Source organism: Chanos chanos, chromosome 1, assembly GCF_902362185.1.
Source record: "Chanos chanos chromosome 1, fChaCha1.1, whole genome shotgun sequence".
Taxonomy (NCBI): Eukaryota; Metazoa; Chordata; class Actinopteri; order Gonorynchiformes; family Chanidae; genus Chanos; species Chanos chanos.
Window position 1 is genome coordinate 23,002,208 of NC_044495.1, and position 18,196 is coordinate 23,020,403.

General features: G+C 38.8%; 1 protein-coding gene across 3 annotated transcripts in view; it reads left to right on the forward strand.

Moving 5' to 3' along the window:
* tbc1d22a (TBC1 domain family, member 22a) overlaps positions 1-18,196 on the forward strand; it is an 81,592-nt gene that overhangs the window by 3,576 nt on the left and 59,820 nt on the right. For all 3 annotated transcript variants that reach the window (XM_030772329.1, XM_030772336.1, XM_030772344.1), the window contains one exon: positions 10,024-10,094. In XM_030772329.1, coding sequence (XP_030628189.1) covers positions 10,024-10,094 — 71 coding nt within the window. The remainder of the gene's footprint in view (positions 1-10,023; positions 10,095-18,196) is intronic.

The window sequence follows — 18,196 nt, forward strand, 5'->3', positions numbered from 1 at the left end:
GTGGCGTTTGAGGTGTAAAGATGAGGGTGTATGGGGGCGTACGTGTGCTCCGACTGCTTCAAAACCTTTTGAATTTTTCCATTTCCCAGCTGTCTGCCTTTTGTAAAATGCTGAATGTCTTGTGAATTGTTTTCTCCGATGGTGTGTGTGCCATCTTTCAAATATTGTTTGCCCACGGTGTTGTGCATGTACCTGTGAGAAGTTTCGGGTACCGCTCAGGATCTGGTGATGTTACTTTTTACTGAGTTGCCATGCTCACATGACAATCTGCCAGAGTTGACAATTGTGAGACAGTATATACAGATTTGAAAAAGCAGTTTACAGTGCATTTATTGCACTGTAAACTTCTTTGCTTAGTTGAAAGTCAGACACTTTTTATTTTTATCTTTTCAAATGCTTGACTCCTAGATTTGGGCTTTATTTTTACTGGAAATTATTCATTGAGTCTGGGCTCCAGGGTACCTCCCTCCATTGAATATGCAGCAGATGCAGCCTGGGCACCCCTGCTCAAATCTGAAGTCTGAAGTTTGAAATTGGCCCCCAAACAATGCATGACTTGAATATGAATTGAATTGGCCACACCCCATCACATGTAGAATTTCAATTACACAAACTGTGTTTAACTCAGTGAGATGTGGTGTACTTCATGGTCTTAAACCTCCTCACACAAAGCAAACAATCAGAAGTGAAACAGGGATTTCAAAAGCAAATTCCTCAGTACTAAAAGCAATAAGAGGAAAATAAAATGTCAGTGAGAACTAGTTCTAAAACTTTTGAAACCCTTATTTTTTTTTACCATGTTTGGTTTCTAACATAATTTTTCATGTTGGTATTTAATAATTTGGTTGTCCTAGACGTCATTGATACTGAATGTTTTTCCTGCAGTTGCATGATTGTATGTGAAACCCTTGACACATAAACTTCACACAGATTGATTTGTGACGCTTTACCATATCTCTTATATTCTTGTAGAAAAATAAGCTGGAGTGGCTTTAAAAATGCTCCGGAATGTTGAACTGGAGTTCAGCCAAGTGTGACAAGCGTCAGCCAACTCTCAGTTATCATGTTGTTTGAAGAGAGGAAGACATGATTGTCCAATCTGTAATGTAATGTCCTCCTTCTAGTGCTCATGGTCAGTGTGTAAATTCAAGATTCACCCTTCGTCTTTAGAGAAAATCCTTCCTCCCGTGTCAAGAGAAAGAAATTTAATGGTATACTTGCATTGGAACTCAAAGGAAAGTCAGATTGAGAGGTACAAATCCATGTGAATTTGTATGCTCATAACACCACTCTTTGTGTCTTGTTTTGTTTGTCTCCTTCAAAATGTTTATCTTTTTTGTGTACTTTCATAAGCTATTACTTTTATTCTAAACACAGTGTTTGTCAGTGTTATTAAGACTAACACACTGATGTGGGTGGACAATAGTAGATTAGCTATGCAAGAAAGGTCCAAACTAGGAGGAGACCTCTCTCTAACTATACAAAAAGTATGAAAATGCTCAGTAACATTTTCCTATTTAGTATGAAAAATCTTAAACATACAGTCATCTTTTCAAAACATTTTACAATGCAAACAGCTGTGTACTTACTGAATCATGGTCAAGCTTTTTCAAATGTTTCATTTCCTGCTTTGATTTTGTAGCTGAATGACAGCTTTATGGCAAAGGGCCAGTGGCAGTATGCTGGTCTCCTGAGTGATGCGCCCAGGCCAAGAGGAACAGGAGAAGTTCAGGGTTCATGTCCACTCATTCTGAAACTGTCAGCTGCTACTGCAGCTGCTCACCCATCAGGGCTTTACCTAATTTGGTTGTTGTCACCTTATTAAATATCTAAATTGATGGGGAGTGCCAAAATGAAATATGAATGTAATTTCTTGTAAATAATTAAGATGAAGCAAGGGCTCGTGACCAAGATAAATCTCTTTGTTGTCCTCATGGGGTGGTAGATGTTTCTGTCTCAACCTTTCCTGTCTGAGACGCCTCTACCTTCTGCCAACAGCACATGCATAACACACCTTTGTCTGCAAATGCTGGTGCTGAGACCACCCTGAGCTCCAGCAGTCCATGTTTACACCAACGCACACACAGACCCTTTGTTTTACAATATGTTTGTCCTTTTTGGATTATAATTGGGGAAAGACACTGCCCTCTACTGAAGAACGTGGGATTAAGTATGTATTATTAAAGAGGTTTATTTTTCTTTGAAGGTTTGACATTTTAGTGTTCATACACTTAATCTTTCAGCGAGGAGTCAATTTTGAAGCCCCCCCTGCTGACTTAAGACAAAGAAAAACAGTTTAAAGACAAAGAGAGAGTTTTCAATCCACAAAACCCTCTCCAGTTCTCTACACCTAGATTTCTTGAGCTCTTCTCTTTTTCACTTTTGTTTCTCACTCAGTGACGTAAAGACAGTTGTTACAGGTTGTTTTAAGACCATTTCCAGCAAAAGTATCTATGACCAAAGAGTTTATCATGTTTCAGATTTTTCTCTAATGTGATAGATTTTTAGAAATTAGATTTGGATTTAATACGAAAGCAGGCCAAGTGACTCTGAAGCTTTGTATTTCTGAAACATATGACCCATCAGCACCATCAAACAGTTATTTTTTTCAGGGCTCTGTCCTGCTTTTAATGAGTATCTGAGGGATCAGCGATGTTTCCGTTTTTGGAGCCGAATTCTGTGTCACAGGGTCAGCTTTTACTGTTTCTCGGTTTGAGAGAGCAAGAGCTGGAATCAGACTAGGCAATTACGCAGCAGTGGTGCCTGTGGTAGCCATGGTGACGTGCTCTCCTCCAATGAGGGTTTGAACCCTCCTCTCTTCCTCCGTATCTAACACTTGGCTTTCTCTTTCTTTCTCCTCCTCTCTGTTTTCTCCTGTGCTCTCCATGTCACAGCTGGGGGAGCTGTGGTCCACTAAAGTCGTCTCCCGCCTCTCACAGCTGACAATCCTGTTACACAGCAATTTTGTGTATTATAGGCTTACCATGGCTGCGAGTCTGAAGTTAATAGTCAACATCAAAGCCTAGAATGGCAGTCTGATTCAATTTGAGTCAGTTCAGCTACATTTGAAAAAATTGTAAGACTCGGGTTTTAGAAGATTTTTTGAAAGGAATTAAATTGCTGACAATGCCACAGTGCAAGCTATCCAGCATTTCTTGGAAAGAGTTATGTTTATATTCCTAAAGGCTTCCCATGCTGTGTCTGCACTACAGCTATTTATGATGACTGTCCGTCTGGGTAAAACTGAAATAAGTGAATTCCAATGAAATTCCTGACATGAAAAGGTGAACTACATTACATCAGTGCTAAGACATTGCTGGGTTGACATTTAATGTTTTACAAAAATGATATAGCACATCTGTGTAAGGATAAATAGGTACAGCATTTCTCTCACTGGTCCGAACTGGAAAACATTGCAAGTCTACAGCAGAAGTATGTTATCACATATTACTGACCAGGAGAAATCGGGATGTGTGTAATTTGGTGATGAGTCAGTTATTTGCATCACCCCATGCTGTTTTATCACTGACCTTGACGGGTCTGGTTTTAAATAAATATTATTCAAAAGCTTTGTCACATTGGCCTGTGTTCCTGGCCAGCACAGCTTTAGTGTAGCAGCCACATCCAGTGCCTGTTTCCCCTCCTCTTATTATCTATTCATTTGTGATGTGTGAAATTCTGAGTTTGGCCTCCAAGGCCAATTTCATCTTGTACTTGAAGTGCCTTTAAGTTTGTTCTGAAACTGAAATAACCCAGTCTGTGTTTTTCACATTCAAATGAGTACATAGTGGAAAAAGGAGAATACAAATTTACTTGTCATTTTCATCATGCGTTGTGCAGATACTTGTGTCTGCAAAAAAGCCTCAAACATTGCATTTCAGCGTGTTTCTGCAGTGTGTGTTTTGTGTTGCCACGACATAAGATCTTTCTCAGGAAATGGGTCCAACAATGAGAGTGTGATCCACCAGATTATGACATTATATAATAGCACGATTGAACAGTGAGAATATGTTAGTCTGGGCACGTTTGGTCCTCCAGAGAACTAACTGCCTGTAACTGTGAACTTCCGCTGTACTAGATCGTGACTAACTTCAATTTCAGTGCTATCCTCTGGAGCATAGAGATGAAAAAGTTTGAAATCAGTTTCACAAAGTTTTGAAAGTTGTTTTTGAAATTGTGTCACCTAGCTTCGAAAGTGTTGTGGCTAGCTAGCCGGTTAATGACAACATTGCTTCCGTAAAAAGTAGGGAAATTTATAATGCAATCAATTAAAGGCAGCTCTGTGGTTACTCTCAGAGCCCTAAGGAAGTGATGGGGTCCTACAGCCTGTTCCCCAGCCACCTGGACTATATTTCATCCTCTTGAGCAGCATCAGCTAATACAGAGAAGTATCTTTTTACAAGCTTCCCATTAGTTTATGAGCACACTCCATGTCGCTTTGTCCTCTATTTGACTTAACTGTGTAATACACTAACTCAGTCCTTAAGGTTTAGAGCCAAAATAAACTTTTACTGCCTGAATGAAGACACTTGACAGAATAAATTACTCATTACTTTATCTCATACTTCAGGGGTTTTTTTTGTTTGTTTCTTTGTTTTTAAAGTCTGTTGAAACATAGTAAATTTTAGCTTCTCGAAGCTGGAACTATGCAACAAGCCTCACAAAATGCGGGAGTCCCTTGTTTACAGGAAATTAAGGTTGTGTTACCTGTAAAATGTGATGTAGGTAGAATGGCATTTGTAAATGCTTTCCCTTCCACTGTGTGGCAGCAGATGGGCCAACCTGTTGTTTATGAACGTGTGTGTGTGTGTGTGTGTGTGTGTGTGTGTGTGTGCGTGTGTGTGTGTGTGCGTGTGTCTTTGGTGAGGTTAACCCCACCCCGGGCTCAGTTCACTGTAACGTTTCAATAGCGCCTGAATACTGCATGGCTTTGGCCTGCCAACTGTTTCATTTCCACTCCAGTCGCTGTCTCACTACAGTGACTCTGATTGACAGCCCTCCAGTCTCCTGACAGATTGGGTGTGTCTCAAGTAACTCTTTTCCTTCATTCTTTGTCTCTCCCCCTCTCTCTTGCTCCTTTTCTGTTAGTCTGTTGCACTTTAAAATTTCAGAATTTTCATTGTGATAATCTGTGCTCCTCTGAAATTGAAATGGGTTTTTTTGCACACACTGTGCTTAGATGAGATGTTCTTGCACTTTGATGTTATTATTGGAATGTTGTAGATTTTGCTCTCAAGCCCTCTCAAAGAGGTTTCACATGTAATGTGTATTGTCCACTTATAGATGGCTGTTTAGAGTTATTTCCTGATGGTTTAAATATGACTTTGTTCAAAAAAACATTTTTGTTGGCAGTGTAGCCTAACCATTAAGATTCGTTTCATGGCATGGAAAGCACAATAGTTTTAAGAATCTCTCCCACTGGACAAACATTTGTTCTATTAAACAGCATGGCGACCAAGACTTATCAGACATTACATTGCTGCCAGCTGTGAGAATAAGCCATGTGGAGCTTCTTTTTGAATTGTCATTTCAAACCAGTGAGGCTCTTTTGATGGTTAGAATTCTGGAAGGGTGTGCAGACTGATAAAACTCTATATCTTGTCCTTCCTGTTCTCCTTCGATAGGAAAGTTATTTCTTCACAACACCTTACAAATTTGAATGGTGTTGGGTACTTCACATAATAATGTTCCGATATAAATGATATATTTAAAAAAATGGATATGCTGTGTCACTCTTACAATGCTTTACTTTATTTATTTATTTATTTGCACTTTTTCATGATCCAGTACTCCTCACTGGATTGCACCTATCCTTGAAGCAGACAAAGGATTTCGGGGCATATTTTTGGGCCATATTACATTATCTTTTTAGGTTTGCATAGAATGTCAGTGACACTGTAGGTTGTATGAAATCCTTGTTTATTCTGTGATTCCACTAAAAGTTGTAACGCTGCTAAATCCCTTAAGATTTAGGATAAAACGTATATAGAAAACTTCTACACTGTACAAGATGTGACACAGGGGTGTATAAATACACTGTAGTAGACTGCAGGTGTGTATTGTATGTTCAGGGCTCACAAAATTTCTAAATGCCAGGTAGCCCTTTCAACAGGCATTCTTTAGATTTTGGTAGCCCAAAATGAATTTTGTCTAGTCCAAATAAAAACGATAATCTTTTTATGTAGATATATTCAAGAAAGCAATGAAAAACATTTATTTAACAAGCACAAACTGCAGCAATCATCATACATAAATCAATCAACAATCAATCCACAATAAATATTCATTTAGATCTGTCAATGTACTGAAACTTGATATGATCTCAGAACAGATTGAGTAATGGTTATAATATGTATAGTATCAGACTGTGTCAGATTCTGACTCTGAGTGACTCTGAGCTCTCAACTGAAATCACAGAGGATGACAGAATGCCACTCGACGTTGAGGGCAGAGCTTTCACATCTGCTTCCTCTCTTTCCTCCCTTGATAGGTAGCAGTATTAACTAACAAATGAAATGTTAGATGCAGCTTGCTAAGCACTTCTTGCTAGCTAGCATAGCTAGACTCAAAAAAGTTCAGGAAAACGTTCATATAAACTTTACAACATAACACTACATTCAGAACTGTATTTTTAGTCATTTTTGACAACATTGTGCTACAAATCCGCTGTGATCTTCTTGTTATAACGTTGCTCTTATCTTGAGGCTGGATTCTGAAGACTCACTGTAGTTTATGACTGGTGTCGTTCGATTGGATTGTAATCATCTTTGTGATTTAAAAAAAAAAATATTTAAGCTTCAAAAAAAAAATCCACATACTCCCTCCCTACATAGTGCACTACATCGTCTTCACTATATAGTAAATAGTGAGTGAGAGAACAAGTGAGTGATATCAGACACAGCCGCCTTCTTTCCGGCAGACTAGGCATGGTTTAGTGCATTGCTGTCTCGCACTGCTGTAGTTTATACCATCCACCCCTAAAAGGAGGCAATTTTATTTCACTAAGGGGACAATTTCGGGAAGCCCGTTGGGCAGGGGTCTCCCGGCGGGAGAACTTGACTGTCCCGGGACATTGGCCTAGTGATTTTGCGAGAGCTCTGATGTTGTCCTAGTTACTGAGTCCCCTGCTTTTTTTTTTTTTTTACTTTATAATTACTTGAGCTCAAGTGTGGATTCTCTCTCTTCGAAATCTCTGATTTGTTAAAAATGTTAGTCAGTAATATCTTTAAACTGAAGACTGTTGCTTTGGGAAGTTATTTTACAAAGTACTCCAGCTTTTTTGTTCAGTTTAAGTAGTGATAATTTTCTGGAGGTGCTTTAAGCACATTGGTTTTTTTCTTCATTAAGTAAGGTACCAATTAATTGGTAATATTGGTAATCACAACAAATGAGACATAAGATTTTTGAGTATGACCTCTTTTTTCTTTCTTTCTGTCTTTTGTGTTTTCACAAATAAATAGATGTTCTTGGCAGTGCTAAACACTCTAAAGTCAGTTGAATTATCTCGGTGCGTTGTAGACACACAATGTCTCATAGGGATGCTGTGTTATTCGACATGCTCTAATTTTAGCATGTACACATCGAGTGTGCTGGATTATGTATATGAGATTCCTGGGCAGATGCTATCACTTTGGATTCAGATGCTTTCAGTAGTGTCCAGCTGGTTGGACTAAGACCTCTTTTGAGGTCACCATCACATGGGGAGGGTGACTGCAAGCTTGTGCCTGACTTCTCCCCCACTGTGAGATTAATGCCACATACAGGAATTATAACAGATAGTTTAATTAAGCACAGGGTACAAGATTCATCGACTAATTTCTGCGGCTGACAGCGCAAATGGGGGTTCAAAGGTGTGAACTAAGGAGAGACACCCTTGAGTGGCTCCGTGTTTAATGAATTGAGTGCTTTCCCTATAAAGTCTCACAGTAAAGCCTGGTGCTCATTAAAACTGGCAGTCAGTGTGTCAGCCCCGTGGACCTCCCATCTCTCCCCTCTCCCCAACCACGCTTACCTGCTTAGTGTGATCAGACTCACCCACTCCCAGTCCACTAAGTAGGACACTTGTTTCTAAAATACTGGCCTCACTACTGTGATATTACAGCTGTTTAAGACGCAATGAGATGCATTAATTAGACCTAGATGGTGTCTTAATAATACTTTTGTGTGGGTGTAGCCTTTTGAGATTCATCCCCATGGTTAATCCCGTGGCTGTTGGGTTGTTCGCTGATGGGGAGAGAGCAGAGTTAATAACCAACTGCATACCATTTTAATTGTCTTCATCATATCTTTTCACCAGGCGCAGTGTTAAGGAGATGCTCTGTGCTTTTGGAAGTAGATTTCCCCCTAGCCACTGAGGGACTTCTTAATTCATCGCTTTAGGAACAGACGGCTGTTTTATTTCTGTCCTTTCAATATTCTTTGTGTTGAAACACACTTCAGAGAAGCGGCAGATGTAATGAACATATAATTCAACTACATTCAAGCTCCTTGCCATGAGAGATTCACAAATGAAGGTTTGGCTGGACTGAGCACTCTCTCTGCATAGAGGATACACTGTACCCCCTCCATTCTCTGTATTTTCTCTTGCCATATTTCCTATTCGATGCAAAACAGAATCTTTTTTTTTTCCTTTCTCCCAATATAGCGTGGGCTGTAATTTGCTACTAATCAAGGTTGTAGTTTTATGTACCAGTTCTCATCAAGTGTTCTGAATGACAGCCAGGGAAAACGCAGTCAGAGATGCATCTGTTTTCATATGAAAAGCCAATTCTCCCCACGTCCTCTCATTTACACTCAAATCAGTTTCCCTGCTCTTGTGGCATGAATGAGACAATGTGATACACAATTACACTGAAGAGATTCTGGGTGAATTTATGTGGAATTTGGGTGGAAAGCAGAGAGAATTTTAATAGTCTCGACCTTTGAGGCAGAGCCAAATAGATTGCCATTGGAAATAATGAATGAAGCATGCATGCAGTGAAAGGAGGCCTTGTTTATATTTTCTTAGGTCTGGCTTATTTGCACCACAGTCATAAAGTAATCCATTCTGTGTTGTTCTTAAATTCAAGGACGCAGAACAAGCGAAATGTCTCAACATGTTTTTTTCTTGCAGGCATACCAGCCTGCATGGTTGATTATTTAAAAAAATGTTTAATCAGCTTGGTCATATTTGCATCTAGGAATAATCCACTGGCAACACCAAATAAATGCTCAGTTGTTTTGACAACCTCTACTGCACATGTCAGCTCTTTACCCTGCAGTGCAGAGATGGCTTTACGTGCATCAATTTAAAATATATTTTTTTTAAGATTTCATGTTCTGTTTCAGCTCAACATTGTGTACATTCTGTGCTGCTACACTATCAATTACTTTATGGATCTCTTGCAAAGTATATCTTAGCTGAACTGATACACACCGTTCAGGCTTTAAGATCCTTCAGTGCCTACAGCATGGCAGTTGCACCTTTTCCCTTGAAACACTGCTGTTGTTTGTGCCAAATTCTCTGCTGTCAATATCTGAAGTATGTAATAGACATGAGGTGAAGAATCCCACTTTAAACCACATCTTCAGTCTGTTTATAGACCCTGAGGGAACATTCCACTGCCAGTTTAAAAGTCCAGTTTGCAATTCTCAGTCCGATTTATTTGTAAGAATTGACTTTCCAAATTTGGTCTTTTACTACCCTGACTGAAACTATGATAGGCCAATTAAATACAAAAAGGAAATTAGGGTAGGTGGTTCAACTTTGCCCCAAGGTTGTGTGTGAATATTAACTCTTTGTCTCTGTACAGGCCACATTGCATGCATCATTATTTGTGTATTGTGCAACAATTTTCTTTTCTTGGTGAATTGATAGCAGTGCCACATACTTGGGTTTTTTATTGGCATTCCTGTATCTTTTACCAACAAAGGCAAATTCTTATGTAACTATGTAACTACCTTCATTTTAAGGACTATCCAAGGTTTTAGATTCAAGCAGGTCATAACAAAAATATGTTTTGCATTCTCTTCTCCCTCTTGTAGATGAGCTTCGAAAATTGAGCTGGTCTGGAATTCCACGGCAAGTGCGACCTATCACTTGGAAGCTTCTCTCGGTAAGTATGCCAACTTCATTGGTTATTTTCCATTGTGCTGATCACTTGTCTCTGGACTTGATTAGCTCATTAAACTTCATTTTAATTCAAAGCTGAATTTAGAGATGCTTACTGGAGTACACAATGTTTCGTATTTTATTGTTAGCGCAGCATGAGTTACCACATTAAACACATCACAAAAAACAGCAATATCAGAACATCCAAGATTTATAAGGCTGGAAGGCTGATGGAGAGATATATAGCACAGGAATAGCCTTATTCTCACATTAACTGCACACAGGTCTATGGTGCGTAGACTCGTGTGTACAGTGGTATACTTAGAGTGTGACAGGCAGAGATATAGAGATGCAAAAAGAAACACAAGCAACATGAAACAGTCAAGCAAAAGACCATGAGAATGAGTAACCTTGAAGAAATAACTGAGATCAAGAATGTAAGTGGAACAGCAGCAGAGGATTTGATACCGAAAAGGGGAAGTATGAGGTGTAGCTATTAAATAAAAAGACTGGGCTTATGTAAGTTGAACCACAGACCCTGAAATTGAACAAAATGGCTGCCGAATCTTTTCATGTGCTAACTGAGGTTTGTGGGGAAGAATGCATGTCGCATGCATGTGTGTTTGAGGGGCACAAGAGATTTTGTGAGGGTCGAGAGGATGTCGAAGATGATAAACTTTGCGGACACCCATGCGCGTCATGAACCAGCATTCGAAATGAATAAACGTTCGAAATGATCGACGACTCAGCATCAGAAATACTGCAGAAAAGGTCTCCATTGTCAGTGTTATTAAACATATTATTATAATCTTATTATTATTACTGTTATTAAACTGTCACTAAACAATCATTACAATTGAATTACAGCATTAGTCTCATTATTTAATAGCCAGACCTTGTACATCCATTGTGTTGTAATACTTTGCTTTTTAAAGAAGTGACTAGTTGTGATAGCAGTTTTGTAAAACATGTTGAGTAGAATTATTTGGTATTAAATACCTTTGAAAAATAGTTGGAAATTATTTTGATATCATTACATAGCAAACGCAATCTATTCACAGTCTGTACTTGCAGTATCAGAGACATATTGAAAATGCACTCTTTGATCGTTCATTGATCATATCTCATAATGCCATTGTAATGTCCAACATGTTTATCGCACATAGTTTCTCCATATCGTGCAGCTTTAATGCAGGTGCATTCAGGATGAAAGGTTAGAGATATGAGCACGCATAGTTTACCATTCTGTTTATTTTTCTGTAAATTCTCCTTGATCTTTGAATTTTAGAAGGTAATTTTAACAAACAAAAGGATGATATTATGTTAGTTTAATATCTCAGAACAACATTACTTGAACGGCTATGAAGAAGTGTTAACTTTTTTGGTTTGATATACCTGATTTCAAAATAATTTTTTTCTTTTTCTGAAGTGGTTCTCATGGCAATGGGCTAAGAAACTCTCAACTGTAAAGTCAGACTTATAGAACAATTGGCATTCAACAGTGAGGAGAACTGTGGGAATTCTAATGTGCTGTGTCAAGGGGAGTTAGGATTCTGACTCTCTGGCTGTTTCAGCCCTCTTCACTGCTGGGGGACCCTGTATGTCTGAATGCTTGTTTGACCTTTAAATCCTTTCTACACCAAAATTTTGATTGACCAATGAAGAAGTCTAGTTCTTCTCTTTCTCTCTCTCTCTCTCTCTCTCTCTCTCTCTCTCTCTCTCTCTCTCTCTCTCTCTCTCTGTGAAGGGTCTTTGAATTCTATGAAGAAGGAGCAAAATAATGAAGTGTCACTGTAATCTTACATGTTATGACGTTCGTATCTCAAAAGCCCTCTTCACATATTCACTTTATTTTACCTATATTTGTGTTCTGAAAGAGACCATAGGAATGCCAGAAAATGTACAGATATTAATGCACTAAAATGTTTTTTTTTTTAAAAAACAATGCAAATCATGCATCTGGTTCTCAGCAGTTATCAACTCTTGAAACTGAATAAGAGGAGAACAAGAAACCTTATCTTTTTACATCCAACATGGAATAGTTACCTCAAATATGTCTGCATTTAGAACCTTACTCGTCAGCTGTGACTAATCTGAGGGAAAAGGGTGATAATTTAATAGCTCTCTAAATGAATGCCTCTCAAGGAGCCTTAACAAGGAATCATTATGGGCCTGAGGAACACAGAAAAAAGGGACATCCTTCAAGGGTATTTCTTTACTGAAGCATTAACTCAGTGACTGTGTATTTGCATCTTTCATTAAGTGTAAGCTATTTACACAGTAATTTTTTCTATCTCCTTACTCTGTGGTCCCTGCACCTGTTAGAGTCTAATTTAAGTTAGAGTGTTATATAGGCCCAGGCAACCCTCCACGCCAGTGGATATCAAAGGGCTTTGGTAGGGGGTGAGATGTGCACACTGATAAATTAAGTGCCGGACAGTTATGGAGGACAGAGTAAACGGAGAGATTTGATATTCTGCCCTTCTCCACTGTCAGTGTGTGGTCCCAGAGGCATGTACGTGCAGACATCCAATTCACCTGTCTGACCTTCATTTGCCTATGGCTACCACATCCGTCATCTTGACTCAAATCTTCAGCTATAGCTCCACTCAATCAAACCACATCGATCCATGCTATTGAACCCTCAATAAGATGTGGGAGTGAGAGAGAGAGAGCCCATTTCTGCGATTAAAGGAGGGAATATAAACAGCTGAAAATCATCCTTTAACAAGAACAGTGCCTGGGCTTGGCTCTGTGAAGGCAGTGGAGGGTGTCCTCACCATTTGAACAGTCGTATTAATGCACAATCAATTTTCTCCATCCTGCTGACTTCACACAAAGTGCACACTTCCTCCCCCCAGAAATCTGCACAAACGCTCCTCTAAGTAGAAATCATTTTTGTTTTGTCAGTTCTTCGGTAGAAAATAAAGATTTCATTTACTCCCAAAATTGATTCTTTAAGCCTGTTTTCAGAAGAGGAGAGCAAAAAAAAAAAAAAAAGATTGCCTGTTTACTGTAGTTCAGCATCTATTAACTGCTTGAGTGAAGAATTTCTGAGAGATTAGCGATGGCTAGGAACATCACTTGCAGTTCAGGGCAGCTTGGTTTCTAGTGGTGGGGTAGGTGTAGCTTTGAGAAGACAGGTGACACACAATAAAGCCCTGCTTAAGCGTAGATTGCCCCTCTACAGATGATTCACTATAAACTCTAGTAACCTTGAGTGAGGAAAGTTTTACTCTCCTTCATTATACAAAGTAATGCCACTATAGACAGGACACAGAAGAGAGGACTGTGCACAAAACAGCTCCATATGATCAGCACCCCATGCTGTCTGAATTTAAATACAAATTTTGTGTGTGTGAGTTTGGTGGGAGGTCTGTAAGTCCTCATGTACTGTACTATTAGAAAAATGGTTGATTAACAATCTGATCATTTATTGTCTTGATTTAATACAAAACAGGAGCTTTCGTAGAGCATATTCACTTAGACAGCTATTCATGTTGTCCGCTAGTAAGGCAGAACATTATTCACTTCCAGGTCACTAGATGGCGTTCTCCTAGTTATTGGAGCAATTCCATGAGCTCTTGCTTATTAAGGGAATTAACAGTCTGTGTTTTGCCCTTGTGAATGTGAGATGTAGCTCCCCATAATTAAAGTTTAAAATGTGTTAAGTACTGATATCCATGTTTATCGGGCACAAAATGTGTTTTTAAGGAGTTGTTACATATAACCTAAACTAAAGCTGCTTTCACACATACTGCTTAATATATAAATATTCTGGCATTTTTCCAGAACAGGGTCATCCAGACAGGTGTAATGTGGTCAAACTTCCTTGTTCTGGTCAGAATTCTGGCAGCAGCATTCTGAACCAGCTGAAGACTTTTGGTACTAGAGGCAGGCATGCCAGAGTACAGTACATTGCAGTAATCGAGGCGGGATATTATTAATGCATGAACAGTGGTTTCTGCATCAGCCATACTTAGAAAGGGCCTAATTTTAGCAATATTACATAGGTGATAAAAGGCAGTTTTGGTCGTGTTTTTGATATGAGTGACTAGCGAGAGACTGGAGTCAAAAATCACGCCAAGGCTTTTAGCTGCAGAGTTTTAAGAGATGATGCAGTTGTCAAAATTAGGCTAAGATCACTAAAAAGATGCTTATGCATAGACAGACCAATGACCAGCATTTCAGACTTGCCTGCATTAAGCATCAGGAAATTTGAAGACATCCAACCCATAATAGCACAAAGACACACCTCAAGGTTAGCCATGTTCATCACAAATGCATCCACCACCTGGTGCTTCCAGAGAAGTTATATGTACTTGCCACAACTGCTCTACATCATTAGAGCCCGACTGATAAAGGATCTTTGAGGCCGATAACAATTTTAATATTTGAAGATTTGAGATTCCGTTTTTTTTTTGTTTTTTTTTTCAGAAACACGTGACATAAACAAAGATTTTCCCTAACATTTGTTATGTCTAGTTATTTAAGTGTCCTCATCAAGATAGCATGACATTATGCATTTATCATTACTCTTGTGATTACAGTTATCTAATAAACAGGGGTCTCCTTCATAGGAAAAAAAAAAAAATATAATTTTTATTTATTTATTTATTTATTTTTAATTATTCTTTTTTTATCACTGAATAGTTATTACTTCACCCCTAATCTGTCACAGTGACTTCTTCCAATGTAGCATATTCACACCTAGTTTATCCCTTTACCAGCACTCTTTTAATTCTATACAATGCAAGCTATAAGAAACCATTTTTCAGCCACCATTTGGCACCATGTAAAACATGCCATCTTAAACTATGCTGTAAACTGATACAGTGACCAGAGTAAATGCTGCTTTTGAATGCATCTAATACTACATGATTGTCTGCAACAAGTACTTGTGACTTTGGGATTTCACACTACACGTTTGAAAGAGTAGCTAGATATCTTTGTTTGGCTACCAAGCCATGTTGGATACTTGTTCAGCTCACGTTTATTTATGTGTCCCTTCTGGTTTAACAATATCCGACGCACCAGCTGTAAGTACAGACATGCGAGTCGCAGGGACATTTACTGTTGCTTCAATAAGTTAAATGCTGTAGTTGAACTGCTCATTAATGCTAGCGGTCTTTCACAGATAAACATAGCTTTGCGTTTGTTTCTCGCTTGAACTGCCACGCTGTTTCATAAATAAACCTACTATCAAGTATGTTAGCAGCTTAGCCTACACCACTCAACTACCGTAATTGTAAACGTAATTTTGATGTTTGATTGACGAGCAAACTACGCAATGACAACACTCATAACATGGTTGAAGGATCTCTCTTTCGTCCCTCCATTTCTTTTTTAATTGTCAATTATCGGCCGTTATAAACACTGATACAGATTTGTTTACAATTAGCTCATATCGGTTGGACTCTATACATCATGACTGTTGCCACTTTGGAGTGGAGTGTACATTTTCTCTCATCAGAAACTGCTTTTACTGACTTTGTATGTTCTGTAGCATGAATCTATGGTGTGAGCAACGTGAGAGGTGTTGTTTACAGAAGACTTCTACAGCAGGCCTCAGAACCCTTTGGTCAACATCCACACTAGTGCCCCAACAGAACTACTCTTCATCAATTTCCCTATTCTAGAGAGGTCCAAGGGAGGACCTGAAAATGTTCTGATTGAGTCCGACCACTTCTCCTTTACTCAAGCCTATCTGACAAAGGATCAGAAGGCAGGGACAGTGGCAAAAGGGCTATGAAGAACTTCCTATATAAGTCTGGATTTCCAGCAAGACTCCATGTGGATCAAGGTCACAACTTTGAGAGTGCTTTGGTCAAAGAGCTCTGCATGATAAGTCATGGTCAAGATACATACCTCCCCATATCATCCTCAGGGAAACAGAAAAAGAAAAACGAGTCATCCCTTGGTTGATATATTAGGCACTCGAGCTCAGTGCCTCGAGGCCAGCTGCCAGGAATACAGTGAGGCTATGACCCATGCCTATAGCTGGACTTATGCACATACTCATTTACGTTTGACCAACACCCGAAATTTCTAATCGACATCATATTTTGGCTTTCATCAGGAGAAGAATCTTATGAGTACTCACAATATGCCAGAATACTCCATAATTGGCTCTTACATACAAGCAGACCAGTCCGGTGTCCAAACACCGCAAGGAGCAACCAAAGAGGCATTACGATCAGAAGGCAAAGACCCAGTAGTTTCAAAGAGTTGGATAGTGCAGAGGTTGAGAAGCAAGAGGAGGAAAAAGAGAGTGAAGGCAGTACCGATGATGCAATGAAAACCGATGAAATGAAGGATCTTGGTAATACTGATGAGAAGGGTGAAAATGATGGGGAATGTTATAGTAAAAAATCACTGGACAAGGATGATGAACTGCTTAGTGGCAAGGATGCCTCCGCCCATTCCGGCGAACTCCAAGGCCCTCAGATGCCGAACAAACCATATCTGTAAGGAATAGAATGGCACCAGTATCTACTTGGGGAGAGACACCGACTAAACAAGCTGTCATATGCCTAACACACCTAAGCTTCTCAGTTTTCAGCATCTTGCCTAACACACCAAGATGCTGAAAACTGAGAAGCAAAGGATAGGTAGAGCGCAAAGAGCATGGTAGAGAGCCAGAAAAAGTAGATAGATATCTATGACCATCCAACGCAGCACACAAACAAAACTCACACAACAACCCATGTGGTGCAGACAATACATTATTAACAGCTGAGTTAGTTTTCAACTCTATGGCAAGGACGCCAACACTCTAGCAGGGGATAGGTGTAGGATGGAGTTATAATTTCCTCAAGACCGCTAGATGGCCTTATTCTTTTTAGCACACACGCTAATTATTGGAGCAATTTTATGAGCTGTTGTTTTATAAGGAATTTGGCAGTCTGTGTTTTGCCCTTGGGAAGGTGTGATGTAGCTCTCCATAATGTAAATTTAATATTAAATACAGCCATCCATGTTCATAATTCATGCAGTATATTTTATAAAGAGTTTATTATGTACAATCTCAGCAAACTAGTGGAGATGTGTTAGGCTTCATATTTTTTATGATTTGCCACTAATTACTAATCATTTTGCTAAGTCTTCAGTAGCCAACCAGCATAATACACTGTAACTGTTTTCTCTGTATTCATGCATATAGCCTAAAATGTGTTGAGCCATATACATTCTGTCATATTTTATGTACTAACAGCCTGTGTTTTGCCCTTGTGAAGCCCTTGTGAAGTGTGAGGACCCCAGCCTGTCTGTTGAACCCCCCCCCCCTCCAGCTCTGTATGATTGTCTCCCCAAATAAAGTCACTACAGTAGATCAGCCGCAATTGAGAACTCTCTCCCAGTCCTTTATTCTTGCAACAAATCCCCACAGCAGAACCAATGCAACACAGATGGTCAGATGGTTTATGTTCGATGTGACTGTGAGCCCTCAGAGTAGGATAACAGTCTAATAACAAAAGCTATTGTTTTTTAATGTATTAGTTCCATTTTCCTTATATTGTAGTAAATATTGTACATGTATAAACAAATGAATGATCTTTGCATTTTGTAAGGCTTAGTGTCTTTTTTGCCAAGTAGTGTGTCGTTTGTATATACAAAAAGCATTTCAAAGCAAATGCTGTTGGTATTTCATTTTTGGTATCTCCAAAATGATATCTTAAAACATACACAGTGATAGACAGGAAAGAACCAAAGTAGTACTTTTCAGTGTGTAATATTATAGTCATAGTCACTTAGAATGTGCTCAAACATGATCTTCCCATCTCTTCTGCTGAGAATGATCTCAGCTCTTTTCTTTCTGGTGTCAACAGGCAAGAAAGCTACAAACATACATACACACACACACATATATAGATAGATATGTGTATGTGTGTGTGTGTGTATGTATATGTGTGTGTGTGTGTGTGTATATATATATATGTATGTATGTATGTATGTATGTGTATATATATATATATATATATATATATATATATATATATATATATATATATATATGTATGTATGTATGTATGTATGTATGTATGTGTGTATATATATATATATATATATATATATATATATATATATATATATATATATATAAATGTG